This window comes from Mobula hypostoma, chromosome 10, assembly GCF_963921235.1.
Source record: "Mobula hypostoma chromosome 10, sMobHyp1.1, whole genome shotgun sequence".
Lineage (NCBI taxonomy): Eukaryota > Metazoa > Chordata > Chondrichthyes > Myliobatiformes > Myliobatidae > Mobula > Mobula hypostoma.
In genome coordinates this window covers 36,814,035-36,841,546 of record NC_086106.1, presented here as the reverse complement: position 1 = coordinate 36,841,546, position 27,512 = coordinate 36,814,035, and the positions used below count along the sequence as shown (strand labels likewise).

The window sequence follows — 27,512 nt, the reverse complement described above, 5'->3', positions numbered from 1 at the left end:
TCAGTAACCTGACTGGTGACAGCAAGTATGCAATGTGCCATATGCCTTCTTTACTAGTTCATTCATTTCTATTTCCTCATTCAGGGGGATGTCAACCCAGTCCAAGGCCCCTCTGAGCATCAATATTTTATTTTCGTATACTTTCCCCTTATGTTGCATCTACGAAAGTGCAATACCTCACGATTATCCGGATTGAATCCCACCTGCCAAGTACCTGTCTGACTTTCCTTGAAGCTATGTCCTGCTCTATCCTTCCACAACTGGTCTCGCAATCCAGAATTCCGCCAACCTGTTTTTTTTTTGCCGTGTACATATTTATTATTTACTTACATTTTTGTCCAAGTCGTTTATATATGTTAAAAACAGCAAATATCCCATATCCAACCTCAGATAGCTACGGAACACTCACTGATCACAGACGGCCAAGCAGAATTGCATTCCTCCACCACTAGCGCAAAAAAGATTTCTCAATTTTGCAAGGAGAATAGTGAATTTTATGGACAATTGTGCTATTCACAATCAATGTGAACCTGGAGCCTCCCGCTGCCCTTTTGGTCATATTCGGAGACTCCCACTGCCCCACTGGTGATATTATTGGACAGCGCAACTGTAGGAACAGAGCACAGGTGATTAAAAATACCGGCCATGAATCTAAAGCTTCATACTAGCAGAATAACAAATTCGCGGAAAACCAAATAGACGTTTTGAAAGCTATTAATTACTTGGCTTCTTTTTTAAAATGTGTAGTGTCTCTGTAAGTGAACGCCTGTTCCCTCTGGAAAGAAGATTAATCAAAAAAAAACATGCAGACTATAGCAAGTGTCGACAATAAGCGAGAAAGGAGGATGAGAAAGCAAAGCTGATTTTGAAGATAACAAACAGCAGATCCATTATCCTGATCTCCCGAAATTCCTGATCAAATTCAGAGGATATTTTAGACCATTGATAAATTCTTCTCTGAACTTTGTCTGAGTACCGGCATAAATACAAGTGTTAGTGCAACAGCTCAGAAGCTGCGACATATTTCCCGCCTCTTGAAGAATGAACCAGGGGTCGTTGAAGTTGGAACCCGTCGAGTAATTATTGTCTGTGAAGCGCACATATAGGAAATTTATAACATACATCGTCCACAATACCAGAAAACTTCCAGAGATGGTGAAGAGTAAAACGATTGACTTTCTTCGGCTCTCCATCTCCGGATCGTTTTGCCTGTCTCCAGTATTCTGGACCCGGAGTCTCCGGCGGGCTCTGTTCGCCACGAGAATGTTTCTGACAGTCAATGCATTGAGTAACAACATCACGAGGAATGGGGCACAGGGGTTTAAAATGCGGTCAATCCAATCAAAAGCTGCCCAGAATAGTTCAGAATAAAAGCTTAATTTAATGTTGCAGAACCACGGGTCACCGTCAATTATATATAAAGGTTCATAAACAAAGTACCATGGTATGTTTTTCACACAGCTCACAGCACAGACGGCTGCGATAACCATACGTGCCATTCTCTCCGTGCAATATTTTGTTTTCCAGTTCTGGCAGCAAATCGCTACAAAGCGATCGATGGTGAAAGCGACGGTTAACCAAACTGAGCTATCTCTGGCTGCGTAGATTAGAGCTATTTTTAGGCTACACACCGGAGTGGTGGAGAGGAAGAAAATAGGAAAATAAATGATACTCAGCCGGTTTAATATAACCGCCGTGATAAGAACCAAGAGATCCGTCACTGCCATACCCATCAAATACCGAGTAATGCATCTGGACAGACCGCATCTTCCCCGGGACAGGATCACAATTGTCGTTAGGTTACCTGTTTAAATAGAAATGAGTATTTTAGTTATTTTTGCTATTAATCAAATCGTGCACACAAGTATATATTTGACAGCATCTTAACCATTTGATCCATATGTAGGTCGGGAGAATGCGATTAGCTAGAGATGAATGTTTCTTTGTTCGCTCTCCTGAGGAGTGTAGTGCTGATAACCCGCTGATCTGAAGTATTGAATGAAAGATGGGTTAGAATGGAACTCAGATCCATGTAAACCTTGTTTGAGGGTTCAAAAACTCAGTTTGCAATGTTTATGCACCAGATTTCCATGAAGATAACCCATATTCGAAACTCAAACCTCACAGAGGAAGACTGAGTTCTTCTCGATAGATACCCAAATGCTGAAGACTAATATCTTGCCGTGATTATTCGCTCTGAAATAAGCTGAGCAAATGCACATCGGAACCTGAATTTCTAAGATCTGGAAAATTAGAAGTACCATGCATGAAAGGATGTTATTCACTCTAGCAACGCCATACCAACATATGTCCATGTAAATAACCAGCTTATATAATGAAACATTCCGACCTCATACTCTTCAGATGAAATACGGCACCAGACTGTAAAAATAGATTTGAAGAATAAAACGCAAGTTTAACAAACCGCATGGACAACAGTAATAGCGCAGAGTGAGTACACTGTGGAACGAGCACACCGAGAATAAGATCCAAATGAGGGGTACAGGCACAGACATACATTTTCTGTGCAAAGCATCATTTACCTGGAATACCTAAAACTGCCAACGTAGGGTAGAATATCGCATAGGCTAAGCCCGTTACCTGCCCATGCATGATCTCCTAACACCCCACGTGTCTTATTGGTCAGCATGCAACTCTCTGACGCCGCGATATAGTAAAAATCCCTTTATATAATTATTGGAAGCGCGCAGCGCAGCTATTAAGTCGCATCAACGAGAAACAAACAGACTGTCACGTCATCACAGATGTTAGTTATGGTCATTAAACAAACAAGTTAATTTCCTCATTTTTCTGTTTTCGCTACACCACACATATGTTGATTTCATATTGCTTTCTAATTAAAGATAAGATCACATGTTTAATTGGATTCTCTCCTTTACAGAATAATTGGAAACAGCTGTATTTCAACAATATATACTCTTCGCTCCCTGCCTTTCTAAAGAATTAACCTGTAGCTCAGAATTTTTTTTTCACTGATAACTTCCCTACTACTGATGTTATGCCTGGAATAGAAATTGCCAGGATATTCTCTCATGCCCTTTTTGAAAAGGCGGGCCACACTTGCCGTCCTCCAGTCACCTGGCACTTCACTGTGGCAGTGAGGATTTGAAAACTTCAGTTAAAACCAGAAGAATATTTCCCCTTAACCCCAGTCAAAGGGATTTACCGATCTTTATGCCCACTAAGATACTGAGTACCCCTTATTCATAGGGATCAGAATTTCACCTCTCCTTTCACCATGCGGGCTGCCCCAGCACAATCACCGGACTGTGTTAGTTGTTAACACATTTTACTGTATGTTTCCGTTCTTCCACATACATCTATCTTCTTTTTTCCTTTGGCCGAGGTTTCCAACCACGAAGTGAATACCGACGAATAGCATTCAATTACGACCTCACCAATGCCTTCTGCTCCAGGCAGAGCTTGCCGGTGTGGTCCCTAACGGGCCCCATTCTTTCCCTGTCTCCCCCTCCCCTATTAGCCCCAACATAGAACATGCAGCACAGTACGGCCCTTCTGCCCATTACGTTGTGCCGACCAATATAAACTTACGTCACGGTTAATCTAACCCTTCCCTGCTATACAGTCCGTGACACTCATTTTTCTTTTTTTTTTCTTTTTAAATCTTTTTATTGAGTAAGTATACAAAAAAGGTAAGCCATATAAACATTAATACAATGTTAAAGTATAATAAAATTCCAAAAGATATCAATACCAAAAAAAATACTACAAACAATGTAATTTAAACATAAGAAACCAAGATAACATAATAGTATACTAAATTTTATATATATCAATGGAAAAAAAAAGAAAAAAAAACCCCAAAAAAAACCCACCGTGCAGCTAACTAAAAGCAAGGCAAAGCAATGGGCTAACTTGAAACCAAACAGAGTTAAACTTAAAATCACGTCCTCAATCCCGACCTCCATTAAAAACAGTGAAAAAAAAACAAGAAGGGTAAATATTACATTAAATGAAAATATCGAATAAAGGGTCCCCAAATCTGTTCAAATTTAAATGAAGAATCATAAAGGTTACTTCTAATTTTCTCCAAATTCAAACATAAAATCGTCTGAGAAAACCAAAAAAAGGTAGTTGGAGCATTAAGCTCTTTCCAATGTTGTAAAATACATCTTTTCGCCATTAAAGTAAGAAATGCAATCATTCTACGGGCTGAAGGGGAAAGATTACTAGAAATTTTAGGTAGTCCAAAGATAGCAGTAATAGGGTGAGGAGAGATATCTATATTTAATACCTTAGAAATAATATTGAAAATATCTCTCCAAAAAGTTTCCAAAGTAGGGCAAGACCAAAACATATGAGTTAAAGAGGCTATCTGCCCCGAACATCTATCACAGAAAGGATTAATATGCGAGTAAAAACCCGCTAACTTATCTTTGGACATATGTGCTCTATGAACCACTTTAAATTGAATTAGGGAATGTTTAGCACAAATAGAGGAAGTATAAACTAATTGTAAAATCTGCCCCCAATCATCCACAGAAATGGTAAGCCCCAATTCCTGTTCCCAATCTACCCTAATCTTATCAAATGGAGCTTTCCTAAGTTTCATAATAATATTATAAATCATAGCCGATGCACCTTTCTGACATGGATTAAGGTTAATTATCGAATCTAAAATATATGTAGGAGGAAGCATTGGAAAGGAAGAAAGTATAGTACTTAGGAAATTTCTAACTTGTAAATATCTAAAAAAATGTATTCTTGATAAGTTATATTTATTAGATAATTGTTCAAAAGACATAAGGGAACCATCTAAAAATAAATCCAAAAACCGTAAAATACCCTTAGTCTTCCAAGTTTGAAAAGCGCGATCCGTAAAAGAGGGAGGAAAAAATATGTTACCTAAAATAGGAATCGCTAACCCGAATTGATTAAGATCAAAAAATTTTCTGAATTGAAACCAAATGCGCAAAGCATATTTAACTATCGGGTTAGAGACCTGCTTAAGACGTTGTGACACTCATTTTTGTTGCATCATTGTGCATAATTTTAAATGTCCCTTTTGTATCAGCTTGCACCACCATCCCGGTCAGTGTGTTCCAGGTATCACCATTCTCTGTGTGGTGGCAAACCTACCTCTGACACCTCCCCTATACATTCCTCCTGTCTGCATTAACGGATGTCCTCTGGTATTGACCATAGCCGCCCTGGGAAAAATGTTCTGGCTCTGCTCTCTATGCTCTTATAATGTACCTCAGTCAGTCGCCTCTCATCCTCCGTCACTTGGAAGGGGAAAACCCAAGCTCACTCAATGCTTCCTCTTAAGACGTGTTATCTAATGCAGACAACATCCTGCTAAATCTGCTCTGCACTCTCTCTCTCTAAAGCTTTCACACATTTTCTATAGTGAGGTGAGCAGGAATGACTCCAAGCGTGGCTTAACCAGAGTTTTATAGAGTTGCAACATTACTTCATGGCTCTCCTGAATTCAGGTTCTTCACCTAATGAAGATCAGCATACCATACGCATTCTTAACTGCCCATTCACCCTACATAGCAGCTTTGAGGGCTTTGTGAACTTGGAGTCCAAGAACCCTCTGTTCCTCCAGACTTTCAAGAATTCCTCCATTAACTTTGTACACAAGTTCATCCTCCAAAATGTATCCCTTCAGAATTTTCCCGGATTGAACTCCTTCTGCCACTTCTCCGCCCAACCTACGACAACCTTCTACACTTTCCACAACACCACCAACCTTTGTGTCAATTGCAAACTTACTAACCCACTGTTCCACTTCCTCATCCAGAACAGGGTCCTGGACAGATCCCTGTGAAATACCCTTCAGTTATACATCAGTGATGGAAACAATGTCGTAGTCCACTTGTTCATAAAAATATTGAGTTACCTACATAACTAGTAAGCCTCCTTAATTTTAAATATATGCAATTTAGCTTTATATGTTCCGCATGTGTATTTGCCACCCTATTCTGCCTGCTAAGCTTTTGAAGCTGATTTTCTGCTGGCATCTGCACGTTCCCATTGCACATTACTGGGAGCCTCGTCCTCCTGGCAACTGAACGATTTAAGGTCGCGGGGGGTGGGGGTGGGGTGGGGGGGGGGAGGGTGGGAGGAGAGGAGAGAAAGTTAGTGGGCACTTGAGAGACATTGTTTTACAGACAGGGTGGTGTCTGTTTAGAATGAGCTACCAGAAGAAATGTTCGAGGCAGGTAACTTTTAAAAGACAGTTGGACAGGTAGATGAATGAGAAATGATTAGACGATTATGGGCCAAGTACCGGTAACATGTTTCTGAGTTGTATATCTCGATGGCTCCACGACGGGTTTTAATTACTTGAGACAGACGGTATCCAGGGAACAAAGCCAGAAGGAATAAAATGGATCGAGGCTGGAAATCGAACACAGAAACTTTATTTGTCCTGCAAGAATGTATTTGTTCAAATATTTGGTAATAGGGCGGGGTTTGAGGGGCAAGGCTTCTTAGATTAATTAGCTCTTCGTGACGGGAGCAAGTCAAAATTTCACTAAAGAACGTTAAATGAGTTCTGCAAAATTATTTTCCGTCCTAGGCAAAAGCACGAAATGGACACGAATTAACAAACGGACGAAAGATTCATAATCTTTTTCTTCACAGGGTTCACTATATTTTGGCAGAAAGTCGGGACTGGGGTATGGAAAAGGGTAAGAAGGATTTTATGTACCTTGGGCACTGAGTTGGAGTTTTGTGGGAAATTAAAAACATGTATTCTATATATATTCTCGGAATCTGAAATTAATACTAACATTGTTTGGGTCTTCGACATGTAACGTTAACTCCACGTCTCGTTGGATGACTGCTGTCTATCGTACGATTGTTTGCAGTATATTATATTGTTGGTTTATTTTGTTTCAGATTTTACCATTCAGTTTCTGAATTGTTTTGTGCGGGGAGGGTTCCAGTATAGTTCTATTCATGTGAACATCTCTTTCCAAAGTAACTGGCTAGATGTCCATATGTTATGCTTCTGCTGGAAGCTAAAATAAAACATATATAAACACATGAAGAAAGAGTAGAAGGCTCTTACGAGTCTTAAGTCATCAGTCACATTGCAGTAAGAAAATAGCTTATATCCTTCAAAGCTTCCATCTGCTGCAAACGGATTTAGACTCTAGTCACAAATTCCACCTCTCCCCACTTCTGTGATATGATAGAAAGTGATGTAAAAGAGGTGGGGGATCTGCACCCTGATGAGTCAGAAAGTCTCACCTTAGCTAAGGAGAATATTCTGATGGGTTCATCGAGTGAGACAATATGGGTAGAGCTCAAGAATAACAAATAGCAATTACAATGGGCCTTTAATCCAGACCTCCAATAATCAACAGATGTTGAAGAAACGAATTGAAACATTAAAATCTACAGCACATTACAGGCCCTTCGCCCACAATGTTGTGCCAACCATGTAACCTACTCTAGAATTTCCTTACCACATAGCCCTCCATTTTTCTAAGCTCCTTCTAGCTATCTCAGAGTCTCTTAAAAGACTTTATTGTATCCGCCTCTGCCACCTTCGCTGGCAGTGCATTCCATGCACCCACCATTCTTGGTGTGAAAAACTTAACTCTGACATCCCCCCTGCACCTACTTCCAAGCAGCTTAAAACTATGCCCCCCCCCATCGTGTTAGCCATTTCAGCCCTGGGAAAAAGGCTCTGGCAATCCACTGGCTCTACTCTACAGAGATGTAAAAATAACAGGGGATTTGAAAACTGGCTTTCATTTCCTCAGCATTGACTATGATTCAATAGGTACAGATGCTTAGATGGGGCAGTCTTCATCACTTGCATCCAGATAGGATTTTTGACAAGGTTTTGGATAATTGAACCACAGAAGGGCCCATAGTTGATCTTGTATTAGGAAACCCGTACTTGACAGAAAATCAGATTTCAATGGATTAAGTTTTCTGAGAGTCACGGATAAAGATGTAAAAGGAACTTGGATCGATCTGCAGAATTAGGAAATGCCAGCCACAATAGAGTTGTGGAGGAGCTGGGGAGAGTAGATTGGGAGAAGCTCTTGATCTTCATCATACTTCTAACGTGAATGATGAAGGCCAGGCAGTGGATGATGTGTATGAGCACTCTAATAGAGCTTTTAACAATGTCTCTCAGAGCAGGCTTATCCACAAAATTATGGCACAGAGTGACAGGAGACACGATAGATTTGGTTTAAAATTCCTTTGGCCAAAGAAACAAAATGCAATGTCTGAGGTGTGTCATTCTGACTAGATCTATGTGTTCAGTAAGAATCAATCCTGTTGTTTCTGATATATAAATGATTTCAATGAAAATGTAGGTGGACTGATTTATATATTTGCAGATGCCCCGAAGTTTAATAGAGCTGTGAATGGTGAGGAAGGTTGTTAAAGGATCCAACACGATAGTGACCACTTGGGTGAAAATGGCTGCTGGATTAGTGTGAGGTGTTGCATTTTGGAGGCTAAATGTAAATTGAAATTATGCAGCAATTGGTAGGATAGTCAGAAACATCAAAGCACATATTTTGGGGTGGAAATCCATTGCTCTGCGAAAGTGGAAATAAGTAACCAGGGCAATTAATAGGTATCACATGTTTGTTTCCATTAATTGGGACGTTGAGTATAAAAGTTAGGAATTAATATTATTCGCAAACAACAGGAATACTGCAGATGCTGGAAATTCAAGCAACACACATCAAAGCTGCTGGTGAACGCAGCAGGCCAGTTAGTAACTCTTCCTTCAGTTAGTCCTGACGAAGTGTCTCGGCCTGAAACGTGGACTGTACCTCTTCCTAGAGATGCTGCCTGGCCTGCTGCGTTCACCAGCAACTTTGATGTGTGTTGAATTAATATTATTGTTGTATAAAACCTCCATAGGCCACACCACAATTGACTCGTGTGCGTACAACGCCACCAGTACAGGGAGGATTTGAAGGTTTCAGAGAGGCTGCAGGATAGTTTTTCCAGTGTGATGTCCAGACTGGTGAGGTTTTACTATTGAACGTTGAACAGACTTATATTGCATCAGAGGCTAAAGGGAGATTACACAGAAGAACATAAAACATAGTTGGGTCATAGTTGGGTCTTTTTCCAGGGTGGAAATGTCCAACATTGGACGACGTTGCTTTAAGTGTGTGTGAGTGTGTGTGACTCTGTGTGTGTGTGTGTGTGTGTGGGGGGGGGGGTACCTGGGGAACATTTAGAGGAAATTTATGAGGTAAGACTTTTGGTGGGTGGTGGGTGCCTCATGGTGACTGAAGCAGATACAATAGCAACTGTTGTGGCAGTTGATGGGTTAATCCTATGCTACTCGGTTAGCTGCTCCCTCATAGGAGGAATTCACATTGGTACAAGCGACAAAGTTCAATTGAATAGCCTGCATGCTGCCGTGCTCGTTTATGATGTGACAACAAAGCAAGTTATCAGAAGATTGATGCTGATGAGAGAGGTAAGGGAGACAATGGAGAAACATTCAAAATGCTAATAAGAGAGAAGAGAGAGATTAACGAGAAAGAAACACATTTCAGAATATTGACAGACTGGTTGCTTTGAACCTGAACTGTTTGAAGTTTGATAGACAGGCAATACCCCAGCAGGGGGATAAAAACAACAGGTTCGCTAAGGCACATCACACACCACGAGATCACGAGATAACGAGACCCTGGAAGAGTGGTGTGCCCCCACAAGTTTGTGAGAGTTTGGAGGTCTGGTTCGAGGGAACCGACCATAGACTGACAGGGTGAAAAGGGTACGATCGGTGGGAACCTGGTGTGTGTGTCTGCCCTTGCCTGGGTGCCGGGTTCACTGCGGAAGAACGGTCATATCCGGAACGGAGGGATCACAGTCGGTGACCACAGAAGACATAAAAGGGTTCGCCCGAAAGCTAACTGTGAAGAACATCAAAGGTCTGTTTGAATCAAAATTTTCATTCTCTCTCTCTCTCCAACGGCACAACAGCGATTACTGCGAACTGTACTAAGCTGAACTGAACTCTGCGTCGCTTGAGACTGATCATTTTACCCCTAGACTGCGATAGAGCTTGGTTGATTCCTATTACCCTAGTTCTGTGTACATGTGTGTTTTATCATTGCTGAGCTGTTGCATTTATATCCTTACGATTAAAGTACTGTGTTACTTATTTCTTTAATAAAACTTTATTAGTCTCTATTAAACCAGACTCCAACTAAGTGGTCTATTTCTGCTGGTTTGGCAACCCAGTTACAGGGTACGAAACAATGATCTCTGCATTCTCCTTCAATATCGAACACAACATAATGTCAGAAACGGCTGATCGTTGATGATTTCGGGCTACAGACCAAAAGAGATCCGCAGCAAGAAAGAATTTACAGTAAGACTGTTCTTGTTCGTACATATCTATGAAAAATATCCAAGACTAATCAACCTAAGCTGCTAGTTGCTTACAGTATGTACTGGGACAGCTGACCAGGGTTGCCAGGCAATGCCTACGATCTGCACCCACAGTGGATACATTGTAATAATTTGTGAGTCACAAACTCGGGGAAGTGCACAGAGACACGGACAGAGCAGAGAATTCAGTCAAACTCTCAGGAAGTAAAGAAGGTTTTTGTAGTCCAAATAAATAAAATAGAAAATAAAGAGGAAATACCTGAAGTACCTACATCTACTTACCTAATAACACCCCCCAGACATTGATTTGTTTAAACCGACGTACCTTGAGAGATGGTTCAGACGCTTTGCGAGATTTAGGGTAGCAAGGAATTCCACCCAGGCTTCAGAACAGCATCAAGTAAGCACACTGATATACTGTATGGGTTACAAAGTAGATGAGACCATGGGTGGATTAGGACTGCCAGGTGCTCAGAAAAAAAAAGAATACAAAACAATGACAAATTCAAAGAGTATTTCACAGGAAAGCGAAATGTAATGTATGAGAGGGCAAAGTTCAACTCCTGAATACAGGAGCCAGAGGAAAGTGTAAATAACTTCATCATACCATTGCCTTGTCAGCCAACTGTGCATATGGATATCTGAGAGATGTGCTCATTAGAGACAGAATTGCTGTCGGACTACAAGACCCCAAATTGTCAGAGAGACTTCAGTTACAGGCAAATGTCACATTAGAGAAAGCTATTACTATGGAATATTATCATGGAAAAAGATAGAATCAGAGAGGACAAGAACATTTTTAATTGGGGAAAGGCAAATTATGAGGCTATAAGGCTAGATCTTGCGGGTGTGAATTGGGATGAAATTTTTGCAGGGAAATGTACTACGGACATGTGGTCGATGTTTAGAGATCTCTTGCAGGATGTGAGGGATAAATTTGTCCCAGTGAGGAAGATAAAGAATAGTAGGGTGAAGGGTGACAAGTGAGGCGGAAAATCTAGTCAGGTGGAAGAAGGCAGCATACATGAGGTTTAGGAAGCAAGGATCAGATGGGCTATTGAGGAATATAGGGAAGCAAGAAAGGAGCTTAAGAAGGGGCTGAGAAGAGCAAGAAGGGGGCATGAGAGGGCCTTGGCGAGTAGGGTAAAGGAAAACCCCAAGGCATTCTTAAATTATGTGAAGAAAAAAAAGGATGACAGGAGTGAAGGTAGGACCGATTAGAGATAAAGGTGGGAAGATGTGCCTGGAGGCTGTGGAAGTGAGCGAGGTCCTCAATGAATACTTCTTTTCGGTATTCACCAATGAGAGGGAACTTGATGACGGTGAGGACAACGTGAGTGAGGCTGATGTTCTGGAGCATGTTGATATTAAGGGAGAGGAGGTGTTGGAGTTAGGACGGATAAGTCCCCGGGGCCTGATGGAATATTCCCCAGGCTGCTCCATGAGGTAAGAGAAGAGATTGCTGAGCCTCTGGCTAGGATCTTTATGTCCTCGTTGTCCACGGGAATGGTACTGGAGGATTGGAGGGAGGCGAATGTTGTCCCCTTGTTCAAAAAAGGTAGTAGGGATAGTCCGGGTAATTATAGACCAGTGAGCCTTACGTCTGTGGTGGGAAAGCTGTTGGAAAAGATTCTTAGAGATAGGATCTATAGGCATTTAGAGAATCATGGTCTGATCAGGGACAGTCAGCATGGCTTTGTGAAGGGCAGATCGTGTCTAACAAGTCTGATAGAGTTCTTTGAGGAGGTGACCAGGCATATAGATGAGGGTAGTGCAGTGGATGTGATCTATATGGATTTTAGTAAGGCATTTGACAAGGTTCCACACGGTAGGCTTATTCAGAAAGTTAGAAGGCATGGGATCCAGGGAAGTTTGGCCAGGTGGATTCAGAATTGGCTTGCCTGCAGAGGGTGGTGGTGGAGGGAGTACATTCAGATTGGAGGATTGTGACTAGTGGTGTCCCACAAGGATCTGTTCTGGGACCTCTACTTTTCGTGATTTTTATTACTGACCTGGATGTTGGGGTTGAAGGGTGGGTTGGCAAGTTTGCAGACGACACAAAGGTTGGTGGTGTTGTAGATAGTGTAGAGGATTGTCAAAGATTGCAGAGAGACATTGATAGGATGCAGAAGTGGGCTGAGAAGTGGCAGATGGAGTTCAACCCAGAGAAGTGTGAGATGGTACACTTTGGAAGGACAAACTCCAAGGCAGAGTACAAAGTAAATGGCAGGATACTTGGTAGTGTGGAGGAGCAGAGGGATCTCGGGGTGCATGTCCACAGATCCCTGAAAGTTGCCTCACAGGTGGATAGGGTAGTTAAGAAAGCTTTCATAAGTTGAGGGATAGGGTTTAAGAGTCGCGTTGTAATGATGCAGCTCTATAAAACTCTGGTTAGGCCACACTTGAAATACTGTGTCCATTTCTGGTCACCTCACTATAGGAAGGATGTGGAAGCATTGGAAAGGGTACAGAGGAGATTTACCAGGATGCTGCCTGGGTTAGCAAGTATGCAATATGATGGACAGAAGGAGGATGAGAGGAGACATGATAGAGGTGTACAAGATAATAAGAGGAATAGATAGAGTGGATAGCCAGCACCTCTACCCCAGGGCACCACTGCTCAATACAAGAGGACATGGCTTTAAGGTAAGGGGTGGAAAGTTCAAGGGGGATATTAGAGAAAGGTCTTTTACTCAGAGAGTGGTTGGTGCGTGGAATGCACTGCCTGAGTCAGTGGTGGAGGCAGATACACTGGTGAAGTTTAAGGGACTACTAGACAGCTGTATGGAGGAATTTAAGGTGGGGGCTTATATGGGAGGCAGCGTTTGAGGGTCGGCACAATATTGTGGGCTGAAGGTCCTGTACTGTGCTGTACTATTCTATGTTCTATGTTCTATGGTCAGGCAGAGTGAGAAGCTTCGTCAGCAACAGGCAGAAATTAGGCATGGAATTGATGCTGAGGTAAAGACAGAAGCTGCACAAAAAAGGATACAAACAATGTGAAGTCAGAAAGACGACAAGAAGAGGTGATAGTAGAGTTCAGCTCAAGCAAAACAGACAAGTGAAACAAAGAGCAGGTAAAATGTCCAACTGCAGGAGATGCGGCATGTCAAGATGTCCACTCCACGTCAAAGAGCTCTGTCGAGCAAAAGAAGTAAAATGCCACAAATGCAATAGTTGGCCATTATAAAAGCCAGTGTCACTCAAAAACAGTTCTTCAGGAGGTCAAAGAAGACCACGATTCAGACGATGAGAGAAATTTCCTTTGAGGCCCTGATTCAAATAGATAAGGCTGGTTCATTATGGTTCATTTGAAAATTGAGGCAGCATCGTCCAGAATGGACACTGGGACAGCTGTCACAGCCATTCCCAAATATCTGTTCACAAAACTAGCGAAGAAACCTTATCAAAGTGCTCACGGGTCCGGGAAACATAAGCTCAGAGTGAAAGACATATTGACTACTTCCATCCGTAAAACTGAGAAACACTTAAAAGGGGATGTCTATGTTGATCAGAATCTCTTCTCACCGTTACTGGGCCGACACGCCATCGAGAAGCTGAACCTCACTGCAAGGTTGGAGTCGGTAAACAATGTTCAGTGGCAGGAGAAGTACCCAGGGTTGTTCACAAGTCTGAGGGTACTGAAAGAAGTGTACCTTATCTAGCTGAGGCCGGAAGTAACACCCTACTCTCTGATCACAGCCCTTGCTGTGGATAAAGTCAAAGCTAAAGTTGAGAGAATGGAGGTGTTTGACATAACCAGAGGGAACTGGCCTACTGACTGGTGCTCTAGTTCCCAAATGGTGATTTAACAAAATTGGATAATGCAGGGAGACAGCTGTTCCAAAAGGGAGTTTCCGAACTAAGACCACACTGTCTTGTAGGAGACACTCTTACCATTCTTGATGGTTTGCTGCTAAAATGCTCCAGGCTCGTCATTCTTGCTTCTATTTACGCCAAACATCATCAGTCAAATACTCAAGGGATATCAAGGCATCGAAAAATGTGCCTAAGAGCAAGAGAATACATGTGGTGGCCTGGGCCAAGCCCACAGCTGGAAGGTTATATAAAGCGGTGTGAAGCATGAAGAAACTGCACAAAAATCACGCTGAACCTTTCTGTCCCACAGAATTGTCAGACTTTCCGTGGCAAATTGCAGGCATAGATAATTTCCAGTTGAAAAGAGAGAAACATCTTCTCACAATCAAGTGAAAATCTGCAGATGCAGGAAATCCAAGAAACACACATAAAATGCTGGAGGATCTCAGCAGGTTGGGCAGCATCTATAGAAAAATGCACAGTCGACGTTTCGGGCCGAGACCCTTCGGCAACAAAACCGGTAGGAAATGAAGGACTGTAGATCACGTGAAACAGATGGGATTCGTTTCGACTGCCATTATGGTCGCCACCTATGCAAATGTCACTGCCTCAGTTCGATATCACCGTCAGCATGGGCGATCTGCTGCATCTCCCTGTGGCACTGTGGTTCTGTGCTGAATACACGTATTAACCAAGCTTCTAGATTTTTCTTTACAACGTCTCTCGGCTTTCATGAAAGAAGATATTTTCACATACTTGTCGACTAGTCCAAGTCCCGTCCTTGCTTCTTCTCTCTGCCTGTCTCCAGCCCCTGAAAGCCTTTCGCATTCTCCATGCAACTTTCACTACCATACACCTTCGTACGAGTAGAATACTTGTTTCAACACTAGTCAAAGTCAGTGAAAGAAGTTCTGAACATTTAGATGCCCATTATCAATGCCTGAAGAACTCCTCGGGCCTCAGTACCCTATCTGAAAATTGTCTTTCTGCTGCACAATGCAAAACTCCCTAACCTACACCAAAGGTTGTTCAATAATATCTTGTATAACAACAGATCGATGGTCTTCTGAGAATGCAACTGCAGGACACCAGTTTGTATGACATCACTGACTCTGATTTACAACGTCATGATTACTTGCTTAAAATAAACCACTTTAACATAAATTGGTTACTATTATTTATATCTGATGGGCATTAAATTCAATACACATGAGAGCATCGTGTGACTTAACACAACAGTTCTTGAAAAATATGAATTCCAGATGGAGAGATAGCTGAAACGAAACAAATGTCATTGAATAATTCTCATGCTAATATGCTTTATTTTATTTACCTTGTGGAGTTAGGCAAAATCGGAAATCTTAATTCACAACGCCCATCCACCCCCATCCTACAGTACGTTTCCATTTAACTAAAACAAGTAAATTCTTGTATTAAAAACTTGATGATAAGATAACAGGAACTTTTCACCTCGGGTCATTGAGAGACAGGAGATAAGATTATTGGATGCTTGATAAAAAATCTTTGTGTCCTCCCTGGACACAGTCGAGCTCCCGGAGGACTCATTTGACACGCCCTATTCTAGCTGAAGATCCGTGACCAGTGATCACTGGAACCATTGCTATATACATTATGCGAACCTGGATGGCTGGGTTAGTAAGTCTGCAGATGACACAAATATTGGCGCAAACACGAGGAATTCTGCGGATGCTGGAAATTCAAGCAACACCAATCAAAGTTGCTGGTGAACGCACCTGGCCCGCTGCGTTCACCAGCAACTTTGACAAATATTGGCGGAGGGTTTGGGTAGTATGGAAGGCTGCCAAAGAACGCAGTGGGATATATATCAGCGGGTGATGTAGGAGAAGAAATGCCAAATGACGTTCAACCGGGGCATGTGTGAGATGTTGCACTGTGGGAGATTAAATGCGAAGGGAAAGCACATAGTTAGTGGTAGGTCCCCTAAAAGAGCATTTACGTACAAAGATGTCCAAGTCCATCGCTCCATAAAAGTCGCTGCGCAATTCGAGAACATGTATGACATGTTTGCTCGCTTCTTGTCGGGGCATAGAGTTCAAGAGTCAAAGGTTATGTTGCAGCTTTATAAAATTCTGGTTTGACCGCATTTGTGATATTGCATTCATTTCTGGTCTCCCCGTTATAGGTATTTTGTAGAGGGATTAGAGCGGGTCCAGAAGCGATTTATCCGGACCCTGGATACATTCCGCGCATGAGCTATGAGAGGCTGGATGAAGTACCTAGTCGTTTTCTCTCGAGCGCCAGAGTCTGAGGGGGCCTGATAGAAGGTCACAAATTTCCAAGAGGCATAGGCAGCGTAGACCGCCGGTATCTTCCCAGAGCCCATAAGTATAATATTAGAGTTCATGCATTTGGGTTGAGAGCTGAGGTGCCTGGAATGTTCAGGATGATGTAGCAGTGGAGGTGTATATGACAAAGGCTTTCAAGCCGCACTTAGATAGGTTCAGGAGTATCCAAAAATGCAGGGATATGGGCCATTTGCAGACAGCAGTGATTCGTTTAATTGGCCGTCATGAGTTTAATCGGTTCGGCACAACCTGGTGCGCTGAAGAGCCCGTCCTATTCTCTACCGTTCAATGTAACCACCATGTTCAGCGGGACCTACAGCAAAAATAAACTAGAAGCACGTTTTGTTGGAATGCGGAAATTACGAGTTCTGCCCAATAGACAGGATTGAGGGCTCTGACCGTGCGTCACGGTGGCATACCGGCCAGCATGCCAGTACAGCTCCGGGTGTTCCTGAGGTGGGAGTTCAATGCCGGCGTCGTTCTGCAAGGATTCTGCCCTTCCCGTGGAATGCGTGAGTTTTCTCCGGGTCCTCTGGTTTCCTCCCACAATCTAAAGACCTACCAGGTCGGTTAATTGGTCATTGTAAATTGTCCCGAGATTAGGTTAGGTTTTATCGCTTTTGTCTGCGGTTACTGGGGCGACGTGGCTCGACGGAACAGTAGAGCCTACTCCGCGCTCTATCGCTATTTAATAAATAAACATTTAAAGATACATTTTTTTGAAACTTCCAACAGAATCTGTAGCAGAGACCAATCAGCAAAAAACTCTCTAGTTTTTATGCATTAACGGTTGTATCAAACAGGATTAGAGCTATTTTGTCGTATATTGTGGCTAAAATGCACTTCCCTGACTAAAGTGAGACAGTGACGCTGTATAAACTGAACAGTTGCTTACACATTATTCGAGGTAAGAAAGCAATGGCGGTGTTCTTTTTATATGGCGGTTTTAGTATAGTAATTTAACCCAGTGAGATTAACAGCGAAAATTTCGAAGTAGAGATGGTAAGAAGATACTGAGGAAGCAAGTTTTAAGTTTCAGCGAGTTTTGAATGCAGAAAATGATACAGGCTGAGAATTGGGGGATTGCTTTCGAGTTACTAGGACATTGTTGAAGACATTCATGTTGGCTTGACAAGGAAGACGACAATTTAGAAAAAATATGATCTTATAACTTATTACAGAGTTGCGCAATATTAGCACGACAAAGATAAATCAAAGTTCAAAGTTAAATTTGTTATCAGAGTATTTGTTTTCAGAGTACATATATGTCACTACATACAACCCTGAGATTCTTTATCTGCGGGGATACTTAACAAATCTATGGAACAGTAACTGTAAACAGACTCTGTAAACTGTAAGCAAACTGTGTAAATGCAGATAATAAATAAACAGCTTGGTTCACATTTTTACTGCTATGTTGTAGGTATTTCGTTTGAGCAGTTCTGTAAGAGCATTCTGTTCTGTTTTCAGCCCGTGTGCGTTATTGTTGAAGATCAGGGACTCTGAGGACTGTGTATCATCCAATTAGACTGGTGGAATTGGGAGAAGGTTCGAGAGAACATTGGGGGAGAAGTTTTGTGAGGGACACGAAGGTTGGTCTTGGGTTATTTTTCGGTTCGGCGGGCGATGAAGAGAGAAGACGCTGGAGAGAACCGGTGGTAGGATTCGACCCGGTGGGGCGGGGGAGGGGCGTGATTTGACGGAGCCAGGCGCCGAGTTCGACTGAGAATCGGTGCATATGAATTTTGGGAAGAGTTGAGCTCCAACTTATGCACATTTGACTGTTTAAATACGATGGGCCCTTTTTGCATTTTCCCTTTCTTTTCTTTACTAACCTTTTAGTTAAGATTCATAAATATAATTCCTTTAGTCGTATGCAGTGTGCAGTCTGTTATTTCTTGGCACTGAGTTGTAACAGGGTAGCAAATTACACAGCATCCACGCAAACCTGGATTTGGGGTGGGGGAGCCGTCTCATTCTTATGGGTTTGGCTGGACCGGAGTTCTTATTCCGTAGATTTAACGCAATTAAGGAAAACGGCGGGATTTCACAATGAACAACAAGCATGAAATAACAAGATAAAAGAGCCCTTAAATGAGTGTAGTTATCCCTTTTTGTTCAAAGGTCTTGGGTAGTAACTGTTCTTGAACCGGATGTTGCGAGTTCTGAGGCACCTGCACCATCTACCTGATGGCAGCAGCGAGAAAAGTGCGTGGTCTGGGTGGTGAGGATTTTTGATGATGGATGCTGCTTTTCTTTGTCAACGTTTCATGTAGAAGTGCTCAGTGTTTGGGAGGGAGTGTAAAAAAATACCCTGAATTACAGTTAGTATATTTATATGTATATGAAATACAGTAGTTAAATTCAATCATATAGTGCAAAAACAGAAATAAATAAAAAAGTAGTGAGGTAGTGTTCATGAGTTCCATGTCCATTTAGAAATCGGATGGCAGAGGGGAAGAAACTGTTGCTGAATCGCTGAGTGTGTGTCTTCAGCATTCTGTACCTCCTCCCCGACGGTAACTATCAGAAGAGGGCCTGTCCTGGGTGTTGGGGGTCCTTAATGAACCCCCTTTGAAGACGGCTTGGACACTGCGGAGGCGAGTATCCAAAAGGGAGCAGACTAATTTTACGACTTTCTGCAACTTATTTCGACCCTCTTCAGTAGCACCCCCTCCCGATACCACGCGGTGATGCAGCCAGTCAGAATGCTCTTCACGGTACATCTGGAAAAGTTTTCGTGTCATATAGATGACAAACCAAGTCTCCTCAAACTCTTTATGAGAAGTAGCTGGTGTCTTGCCTGCATCAATATATTGAAAGCAGGTTAGGTCCCCAGAGTTACTGACAACCAGGAACTTGAAATTGCTCTCTCTCGCCACTTCTGATCCCTCTTTAAGGATTGGGTCGTTTTCCCTCGTCTTACCCTTCCTGAAGTCCAGTCAGCTATTTGGTCTTACTAACTTTGAGCTCAAGGTTGTTGCTCTGATACCACTCAAATAGTCGGTATATCATTCTCCTTTACGGTCTCTCGTCACCATCTTAGATTCTGCCAACAATGGTTGTATTATTAACAAATTTATAGATGGCATGTGAGCTATGCCTAGTCACACAGTCATGGGTGTAGAGAGAGTAGAGCAGTGGACTAAGCGCACATCCCTGTGGAGCGCCCTGTTGACTATCAGCGAGGTGGTGATGTTACTTGCAATCCGCACAGATTGTGGTCTTCCGGTTAGGAAGTCCAGGATCCAGTTGCAAGGGAAGTACAAAGGTCCAGGTTCTGTAGCTTTTCAATCAGGACTCCAGGAATGATGGTGTTGAACGTTGAACAACAGTCAATAAATAGCTCCCTGACATATTGTCCAGATGATCCAAGTCCACGCAGAGAGCTGCCCTAGACCTATTGTAGCATTAGACAAATTGTCGTGCGGTCCAGATCCTTACTGAGACAAGAGTTGATTCCAGCTATGACCAAGCTCTCAAAGATTTAAACTTCTTGGGATGTCTACCCGAAAATTCGACTGTTCATTGGTTTCCATAGATGCTGACTGACCTGTTGAGTTTCTTCAGCATTTTTTTGTGTGTTGTTGATAACAGATAGGTTTTTTGATACAAAAGAAATAAAGAGCGGACAGACAGTAGTTTCACCTTGTAAAAAATGCAGTATTTCTTTCTAATAATGACGCAGGAAGGCCTCGTCATTTTCGCGGACTTTTGCAATGTTTTTGTGGAACGGTTTCACTTTCAGATTATGTAGAATATAACTGGCCGATGATCTGTCGATTGTGTTCTGCCGTTTGGTCAGATCATAAACTACAGTCCATTAAAACATTGTTCGCCCCCTTAACCCAACTTCCGAATAAAACAACCCAGTATCACCTTCCAACTTAACAATTAGCCGTAAGTAACTGTCTCTCTGTCTAGGTACCATATCCGATGCGGACTTTGGTGACCATGGTTTTCCACATAGATCTATCCTTCGTTTTTTGGATGACTTCCATTTCCTCGATGTGTAGCCACCTGGCTATGCATTTGCTCCCCTCAATCTTTCCAGAGAGTATCAGTTTTTCTAGTTCATCTTTCCACATGATGTGTCCTAGGAATCTGAGTTGTCTTTTTCTTATTGTTGGCATGAGTGACCGAACTGCTTGGGCTCTTCTGAGAACTTCTTCATTTGATGTGTGTGTGGTCCATGATATTTTTAACATTCTCCTGTAGAACCATAATTCAGCTGCTTCTAGTCTCTTTTCCATTGCTGGAGAAATGGTCCAGCATTCACTTCCATAAGTCAGGATAGAATAAATGTAGCACTGCAGTATTCTGTTTTTAGTGTATGTGCTCATCTTTCTGTCTGTTAATATGGTCTTCATTTTTTGGAAAGCTTCTTTCGCCATTGCTATTCTGTATTTGATATCTGTGTTGCACCTGCCATTACTTGTTATTAGGCTGCCAAGATATTTGAATTTGTTGACATGTTTGATGTTTGTAGTTCCGATCTTGATCACACATTGTGGGATGTTTGTCTTTTTGGAGATGACCATGCTTTCTGTCTTCTTGGTGTTGATTGAGAGGTCTCTGCGATTACTTTCTGCTGCCACTACAGTGAGCAGTTCTTGTAGTTTTGTTTCTGAGTCAGCTATTAGTACAATGTCATCAGCATATCTGATTTATTTATATTATGGCCTCCAATTGTGAATCCTTTGATGTCTTTGATACTTCTCAAGATATTTTCACTATACAGGTTGAATAAGTCTGGTGAAAAGACACAACCTTGCCTGACTCCTCTCATGATATTCACATACCCACTCACTTCTCCTTCTATTCTAATGGATGCTGTGTGGTCCCAGTATAAGTTTCTTAAGAAAGGTGTATCTTTCCCATCTATGTCAAGATCTTGTAGCATTTCCAGAAGATCTTGCTGTCTGACAGCGTCAAAAGCTTTTGTATAGTCAATGAAACATAGGTAGATGTCTTTTTGTACCTGGGTGGCTCGTTCACAGATCATCCATGGCATGAAAATTGCATTTCCGGTTCCAGTGTTTTCCATAAAGCCGCATTGTTCTTTAGTAATTTCTGGCTTTAGACAGCGTCTTGCTCTCATCATGATTACTCTGAGAATAATTTTTGCCACGTGGCTCATGAGGCTTATTGTACGATGTAACTCACGTTCTGTCGCTCCCTCTTTCTTTGGAAGTGTGATGAACACTGATTTAGTTAAATCATCAGGTATCTCCCCATGATCATAGATTTCATTTGCTATTTCTATTATTTTCTCTATTCCAAAATCTTCTAAGGCCAGTATCATTTCAACAGCGATGTTGTCTGGACCAGTTGCTCTGTTATGTTTTGTTTTATTTATGGCTGCTCGAATTTCTGATTTTAGAATGCTAGGTCCTTCCGGATTCTTCTTTATGTTCGGTTTTTCTCCTCTTTGGTCTTCAAAAAGTTCTTTTATATATTCTGTCCATCTGTTTAGGATTTCTTCTTTGTTCATAATTAAGCTGCCATCTTTTGCCTTGATCCATCCACTTGCTGAGCAAGGTAATTTCCCCGTTAGTTCTATAATCTTATTGTGCATCAACTTTATTCCAGGGTTATGGGTTTGTAGAATTTCTATCTCCGAGCATTTCTCATTTAGCCATCTCTCTTTACCTTCTTTGCATTTTCTTTTTATTGTCTTATCAAGTTGTTCGTATTCTTCGCTGTCTCTTAGTCTGATGGTTTCTGTTTTTATTGCAGCTACAGTTATCCATTTCTTCTTACTTTTCCGTTCTTTTCGTGGGATGGTTTCTTCTGCAGCTACAACCATGGATTCCTTCAGTATGTCCCAGGAAGATTTGCTTCCTTCATCCTGCAGCAATTGAAAATGGTTTTTTCATCTTGATTGTGAATTCTTTTTTCAGATGAGGTTGTTTTGTAGTTGTTGATAATCCAGTGGTTCTGATCTTTTCGGTTTCTTTAATTTTCTCATCTTTATTTTCAATTTGCAAATGACTGGTATGTGGTCGCTTCCACAGTCTGCTCCAGGGTAGCTTTTAGATTGAGTTATCGAGTTTTTGAATCTGTTATTGATTGTAACTACAACCTACTTATTTTGGAAGCGGGGAATGTGGATGTAGGGTGCTGGATTAGTGAGGTAAGTAGAGCAAGGGGCACAAACTCGCAGCATGTTTCAGATTCCTCATACCCTTATGTGCAAATGTCTGATTTCCGTGGGTCCTGCAATCTAAAACAACAAGGAGTGATTGCTAAATATTGAACATAATTTTCATACAACTTCTTTGTTACTTGGCTTCTATTGGGAATATGAATGTAATAAATAGATGTATCAGGACATCACTTACCATTCATTTTCTGTTGTGCTGTTCAATACACCAGGACTGATACCCCCATAAGTTTTATTTCTACAAATCCCGAATTAATTGTGTCTATTAACCGCCGAGTCCTTCATACACTCAGCGACCGAGGCTCCACAACCCTTTTTGCAAACGCATTCCAAACGGCACTACCCCTACCGATGATATTTTCTTTCTCTTTTTGGGGTTCAGAATGGCTGATCCATTAACTCTGGTGCAAAATATTACAACTAAACTCCATATCTTTGTTTAGCATATATGATCAAAGCCCATGCGTATTTTCCATTTTCAGTCAGTTTTAATCACGTCTGTGCGCCTTAACATCCCCGTGGACACAGAACTTGCTGCGCTCTCTCTTGGAGAAGGTAACCAATTTTTCAAAAACAATCCGTGTCTTCATCAGTTTCATGCGGATGGATTTCAGGGGTCAGATCGGTCAACTAACGCCAATTTCCCGAGTACGGGATATTACATATGGGTAAGACAGGAGCAAGTGTGCCCAATAAGGAAGGTTAGATGAGAATTGAAAACGGTCTCGAATAAAAACAAACGATTTGCCTATTACAGTAGTCTCACCAGCTTCATGATCTGATTCAGCGGATATTTGAAGCCATTTATGAATTCTTCTCTAAACTTCCTTTGCGTACCCGCGTACATGCAAGTGTTGGTGCAACAGCTTGGAAGCTGCGACATATTCCCCGTTTCTTGAAGGATGAACCAGAGGTCGTTGAGGTTAGAACCCGTCAAGTAAATATTGCCTGTAAATCGCACGTAAAAGAAATGTACAACATACAGTGTCCACAATATCAGAAAACTGCCCGAGATGGTGAACAGCAATACCATTGACTTTCTTCGGCTCTCCATCTCCGGATCATTTTGCCTGTCCCCAGTGTTCTGGACCCGGAGTCTCCGGCGGGCTCTGTTCGCCACTAGAATGTTTCTGACAGTCAGCGCATTGAGCAACATCATCAGGAGGAATGGAGCACAAGGGGTCAATCCAATCAAATACTGACCATAACAGTTCAGAATAAAAACTTAATCTAACATTACAGACCCACGAGGTGCCGTCAATTATATATAAAGGCTCAAATACAAAGTACCATGGAATGTTCTTTATACAGGCCACAACACAGAGTGTTGTTATAACTACACCGGCTACTCTTTCCGTGCAATATTTTGTTTTCCATTTCTGACAAGAAATGGCTACAAATCGATCGAAGGTGAACGCGACCGTTAACCAAACTGAACTATCTCTGGCTGCGTAGATTAGAGCTATTTTTATGCGACACACCGGAGTGGTGGAGAGGAAGAAAACCGGGGTAAATGATACTCAGCCGGTTTAATATAGCCGCAATTATAAGAACCAGGAGATCCGTCACTGCCATGCCCACCAGGTATCGAGTTATGCATCTAGAAAGACCGCATCTTCGACGGGACAGGATTACAATAGTCGTTATGTTACCTGTTCAAAAAGGAGAAATATATATTTAGCCATTTACCTATTAATTGTCCTTTGCAAACAGTATGTATTTGACAGCATGATAAGCTTTTGTTCTTTCTGTAGCCAATTGCTTTAAGATCAGGGAACAGTTGACTAGACCACACACAGAGTCTCTGCCAAATTCAAAAGAGGAGTGCAGAAGCAGAATAAAATCCTCTGCGCAACATACTATTTACCTGGAACACCGACAGCGGCTAGAATAGGGTAGAAAATTGCGTACAGCGCACCCTTTGTTTGCCCACGCATGCCCTCCCAGGATGCACGACGTCTCACTGCTCAGCATACAGCTCTGACGCAGGGATATGCAAAGATCCAGTTATATAACGGTTGCGAACTCATAGCGACACAATTAAGTTGCATCACTCGAGTAATAAACATAAGGTTATGTCATGAATGGTTGGGGGGTGGCAATCAAATTCAAGAGACTAAGTGGGAGGTTAGTTCACAAGAGGGGGATGGGAACAAGTGCAGAGAGACAGAGGGGTGTAAAATAAAGGTAGAAGCAAAAAGTAGTAAGGTGAAAAGTAGAAGTGCCAGGCTGGCAAATCCAGGGCAAAAATCAAAAAGGGCCACTTTTCAACATAATTGTATAAGGGCTAAGAGTGTTGTAAAAGCAAGCCTGAAGGCTTTGTGTGTCAATGCAAGGAGCATTCGTAACAAGGTGGATGAATTAAAAGTGCAGATTGTTATTAATGAATATGATATAGTTGGGATCACAGAGACATGGCTCCATGGTGACCAAGGATGGGAGCTCAACATTCAAGAATATTCAATATTCAGGAGGGATAGACATGAAAGAAAAGGAGGTGGGGTAGTATTGCTGGTTAGAGAGGAGATTAACGCAATAGAAAGGAAAGATATTAGCCGGGAGGATGTGGAATCGATATGGGTAGAGCTGCATAACACTAAGGGGCAGAAAACGCTGGTGGGAGTTATGTACAGGCCACCTAACAGTAGTAGTGAGGTTGGGGATCGCATTAAACAGGAAATTAGAAATACGTGCAATAAAGGAACAGCAGTTATAATGGGTGACTTCAATCTACATATAGATTGGGTGAACCAAATTGGTAAGGGTGCTGAGGAAGAGGATGTCTTGGAATGTATGCGGGATGGTTTTTTGAACCAACATGTCCAGGAACGATTAGAGAGCAGGCCATTCTAGACTGGGTATTGAGCAATGAGGAAGGGTTAATTAGCAATCTTGTCGTGAGAGGCCCCTTGGGTAAGACTAACCATAATATGGTGGAATTCTTCATTATGATGGAGAGTGACATAGTTAATTCAGAAACAAAGGTTCTGAAATTAAAGAAGGGTAACTTTGAAGGTATGAGACGTGAATTAGCTAAGATAGGCTGGCAAATGATACCTAAAGGATTGACGGTGGATATGCAATGGCAAGCATTTGAAGATCGCATAGATGAACTAAAACAATTGTTCATTCCAGTTTGGCAAAAGAATAAACCAGGGCAGATAGTGCAGCCGTGGCTGACAAGGGAAATTAGGGATAGTATCAATTCCAAAGAAGAAACATACAAATTAGCCAGAAAAAGCGGCTCACCTGAGGACTGGGAGAAATTCAGAGGCCAGCAGAGGAGGACAAAGGGCTTAATTAGGAAAGGGAAAAGAGCTTATGAGAGAAAACTGGCAGGGAACACAAAAACTAACTGTAAAAGCTTTTATAGATATGTGAAAAGAAAAAGATTGGTTAAGACAATTGTAGGCCCCTTACAGACAGAAACAGGTGAATTGATTATGGGGAACAACGACATGGCAGACCAATTGAATAACTACTTTGGTTCTGTCTTCACTAAGGCGGACATAAATAATCTTCCTGAAATAGTAGGGCACAGAGGGTCTAGTGAGATGGAGGAACTGAGGGAAATACATGTTCGTAGGGAAGTGGTGTTAGGTAAATTGAAGGGATTAAAGGCAGATAAATCCCTAGGGCCAGATGGTCTGCATCCCAGAGTGCTTAAGGAAGTAGCCCAAGAAATAGTGGATGCATTAGTAATAATTTTTCAAAATTCTTTAGATTCTGGACTAGTTCCTGAGGATTGGAGGGTGGCTAATATAACCCCACTTTTTAAAAAAGGAGGGAGAGAGAAACCGGGGAATTATAGACCGGTTAGTCTGACATCGGTGGTGGGGAAAATGCTAGAGTCAGTTATCAAAATGTGATAACAGCACATTTGGAAAGCGGTGAAATCATCAGACAAAGTCAGCATGGATTTGTGAAAGGAAAATCATGTCTGACGAATCTCATAGAATTTTTTGAGGATGTAACTAGTAGAGTGGATAGGGGAGAACCAGTGGATGTGGTATGTTTGGATTTTCAAAAGGCTTTTGACAAGGTCCCACACAGGAGATTAGTGTGCAAACTTAAAGCACACGGTATTGGGGGTATGGTATTGATGTGGATAGAGAATTCGTTGGCAGACAGGAAGCAAAGAGTGGGAATAAACGGGACCTTTTCAGAACGGCAGGCAGTGACAAGTAGGGTACCACAAGGCTCACTGCTGGGACCCCAGTTGTTTACAATATATATTAATAACTTAGATGAGGGAATTAAATGCAACATCTCCAATTTTGCGGATGACACGAAGCTGGGCAGCAGTGTTAGCTGTGAGGAGGATGCTAAGAGGAAACAGGGTGACTTGGATAGGTTAGGTGAGTGGGCAAATTCATGGCAGATGCAATTTAATGTGGATAAATGTGAGGCTATCCACTTTGGTGGCAAAAACAGGAAAACAGATTATTATCTGAATGGTAGCTGATTAGGAAAAGGGGAGGTGCAACGAGACCTGGGTGTCATTATACACCAGTGATTGAAAGTGGGCATGCAGGTACAGCAGGCGGTGAAAAAGGCGAATGGTATGCTGGCATTTATAGCAGGAGGATTCGAGTACAGGAGTAGGGAGGTACTACTGCAGTTGTGCAAGGCCTTGGTGAGACCACACCTGGAGTATTGTGTGCAGTTTCGGTCACCTAATCTGAGGAAAGACATCTTTGCCATAGAGGGAGTACAAAGAAGGTTCACCAGATTGATTCCTGGGATGGCAGGACTTTCATATGATGAAAGACTGGACCGACTAGCTTGTACTCGCTGGAATTTAGAAGATTGAGGGGGAT

At 42.0% G+C, this 27,512-nt stretch overlaps 1 protein-coding gene across 1 annotated transcript; it reads right to left on the bottom strand.

Annotated features, from left to right (window-relative positions):
- Positions 1–890: 890 nt before the first annotated feature.
- On the bottom strand, positions 891–23,848 carry LOC134352518 (probable G-protein coupled receptor 139). The gene is made up of 2 exons (XM_063059784.1): positions 23,530–23,848; positions 891–1,804 (listed from the first exon to the last, which is right to left on the bottom strand). Exons 1-2 carry the CDS (start codon positions 23,846–23,848, stop codon positions 891–893), a joined length of 1,233 nt encoding a protein of 410 aa, XP_062915854.1.
- Positions 23,849–27,512: the final 3,664 nt, after the last annotated feature.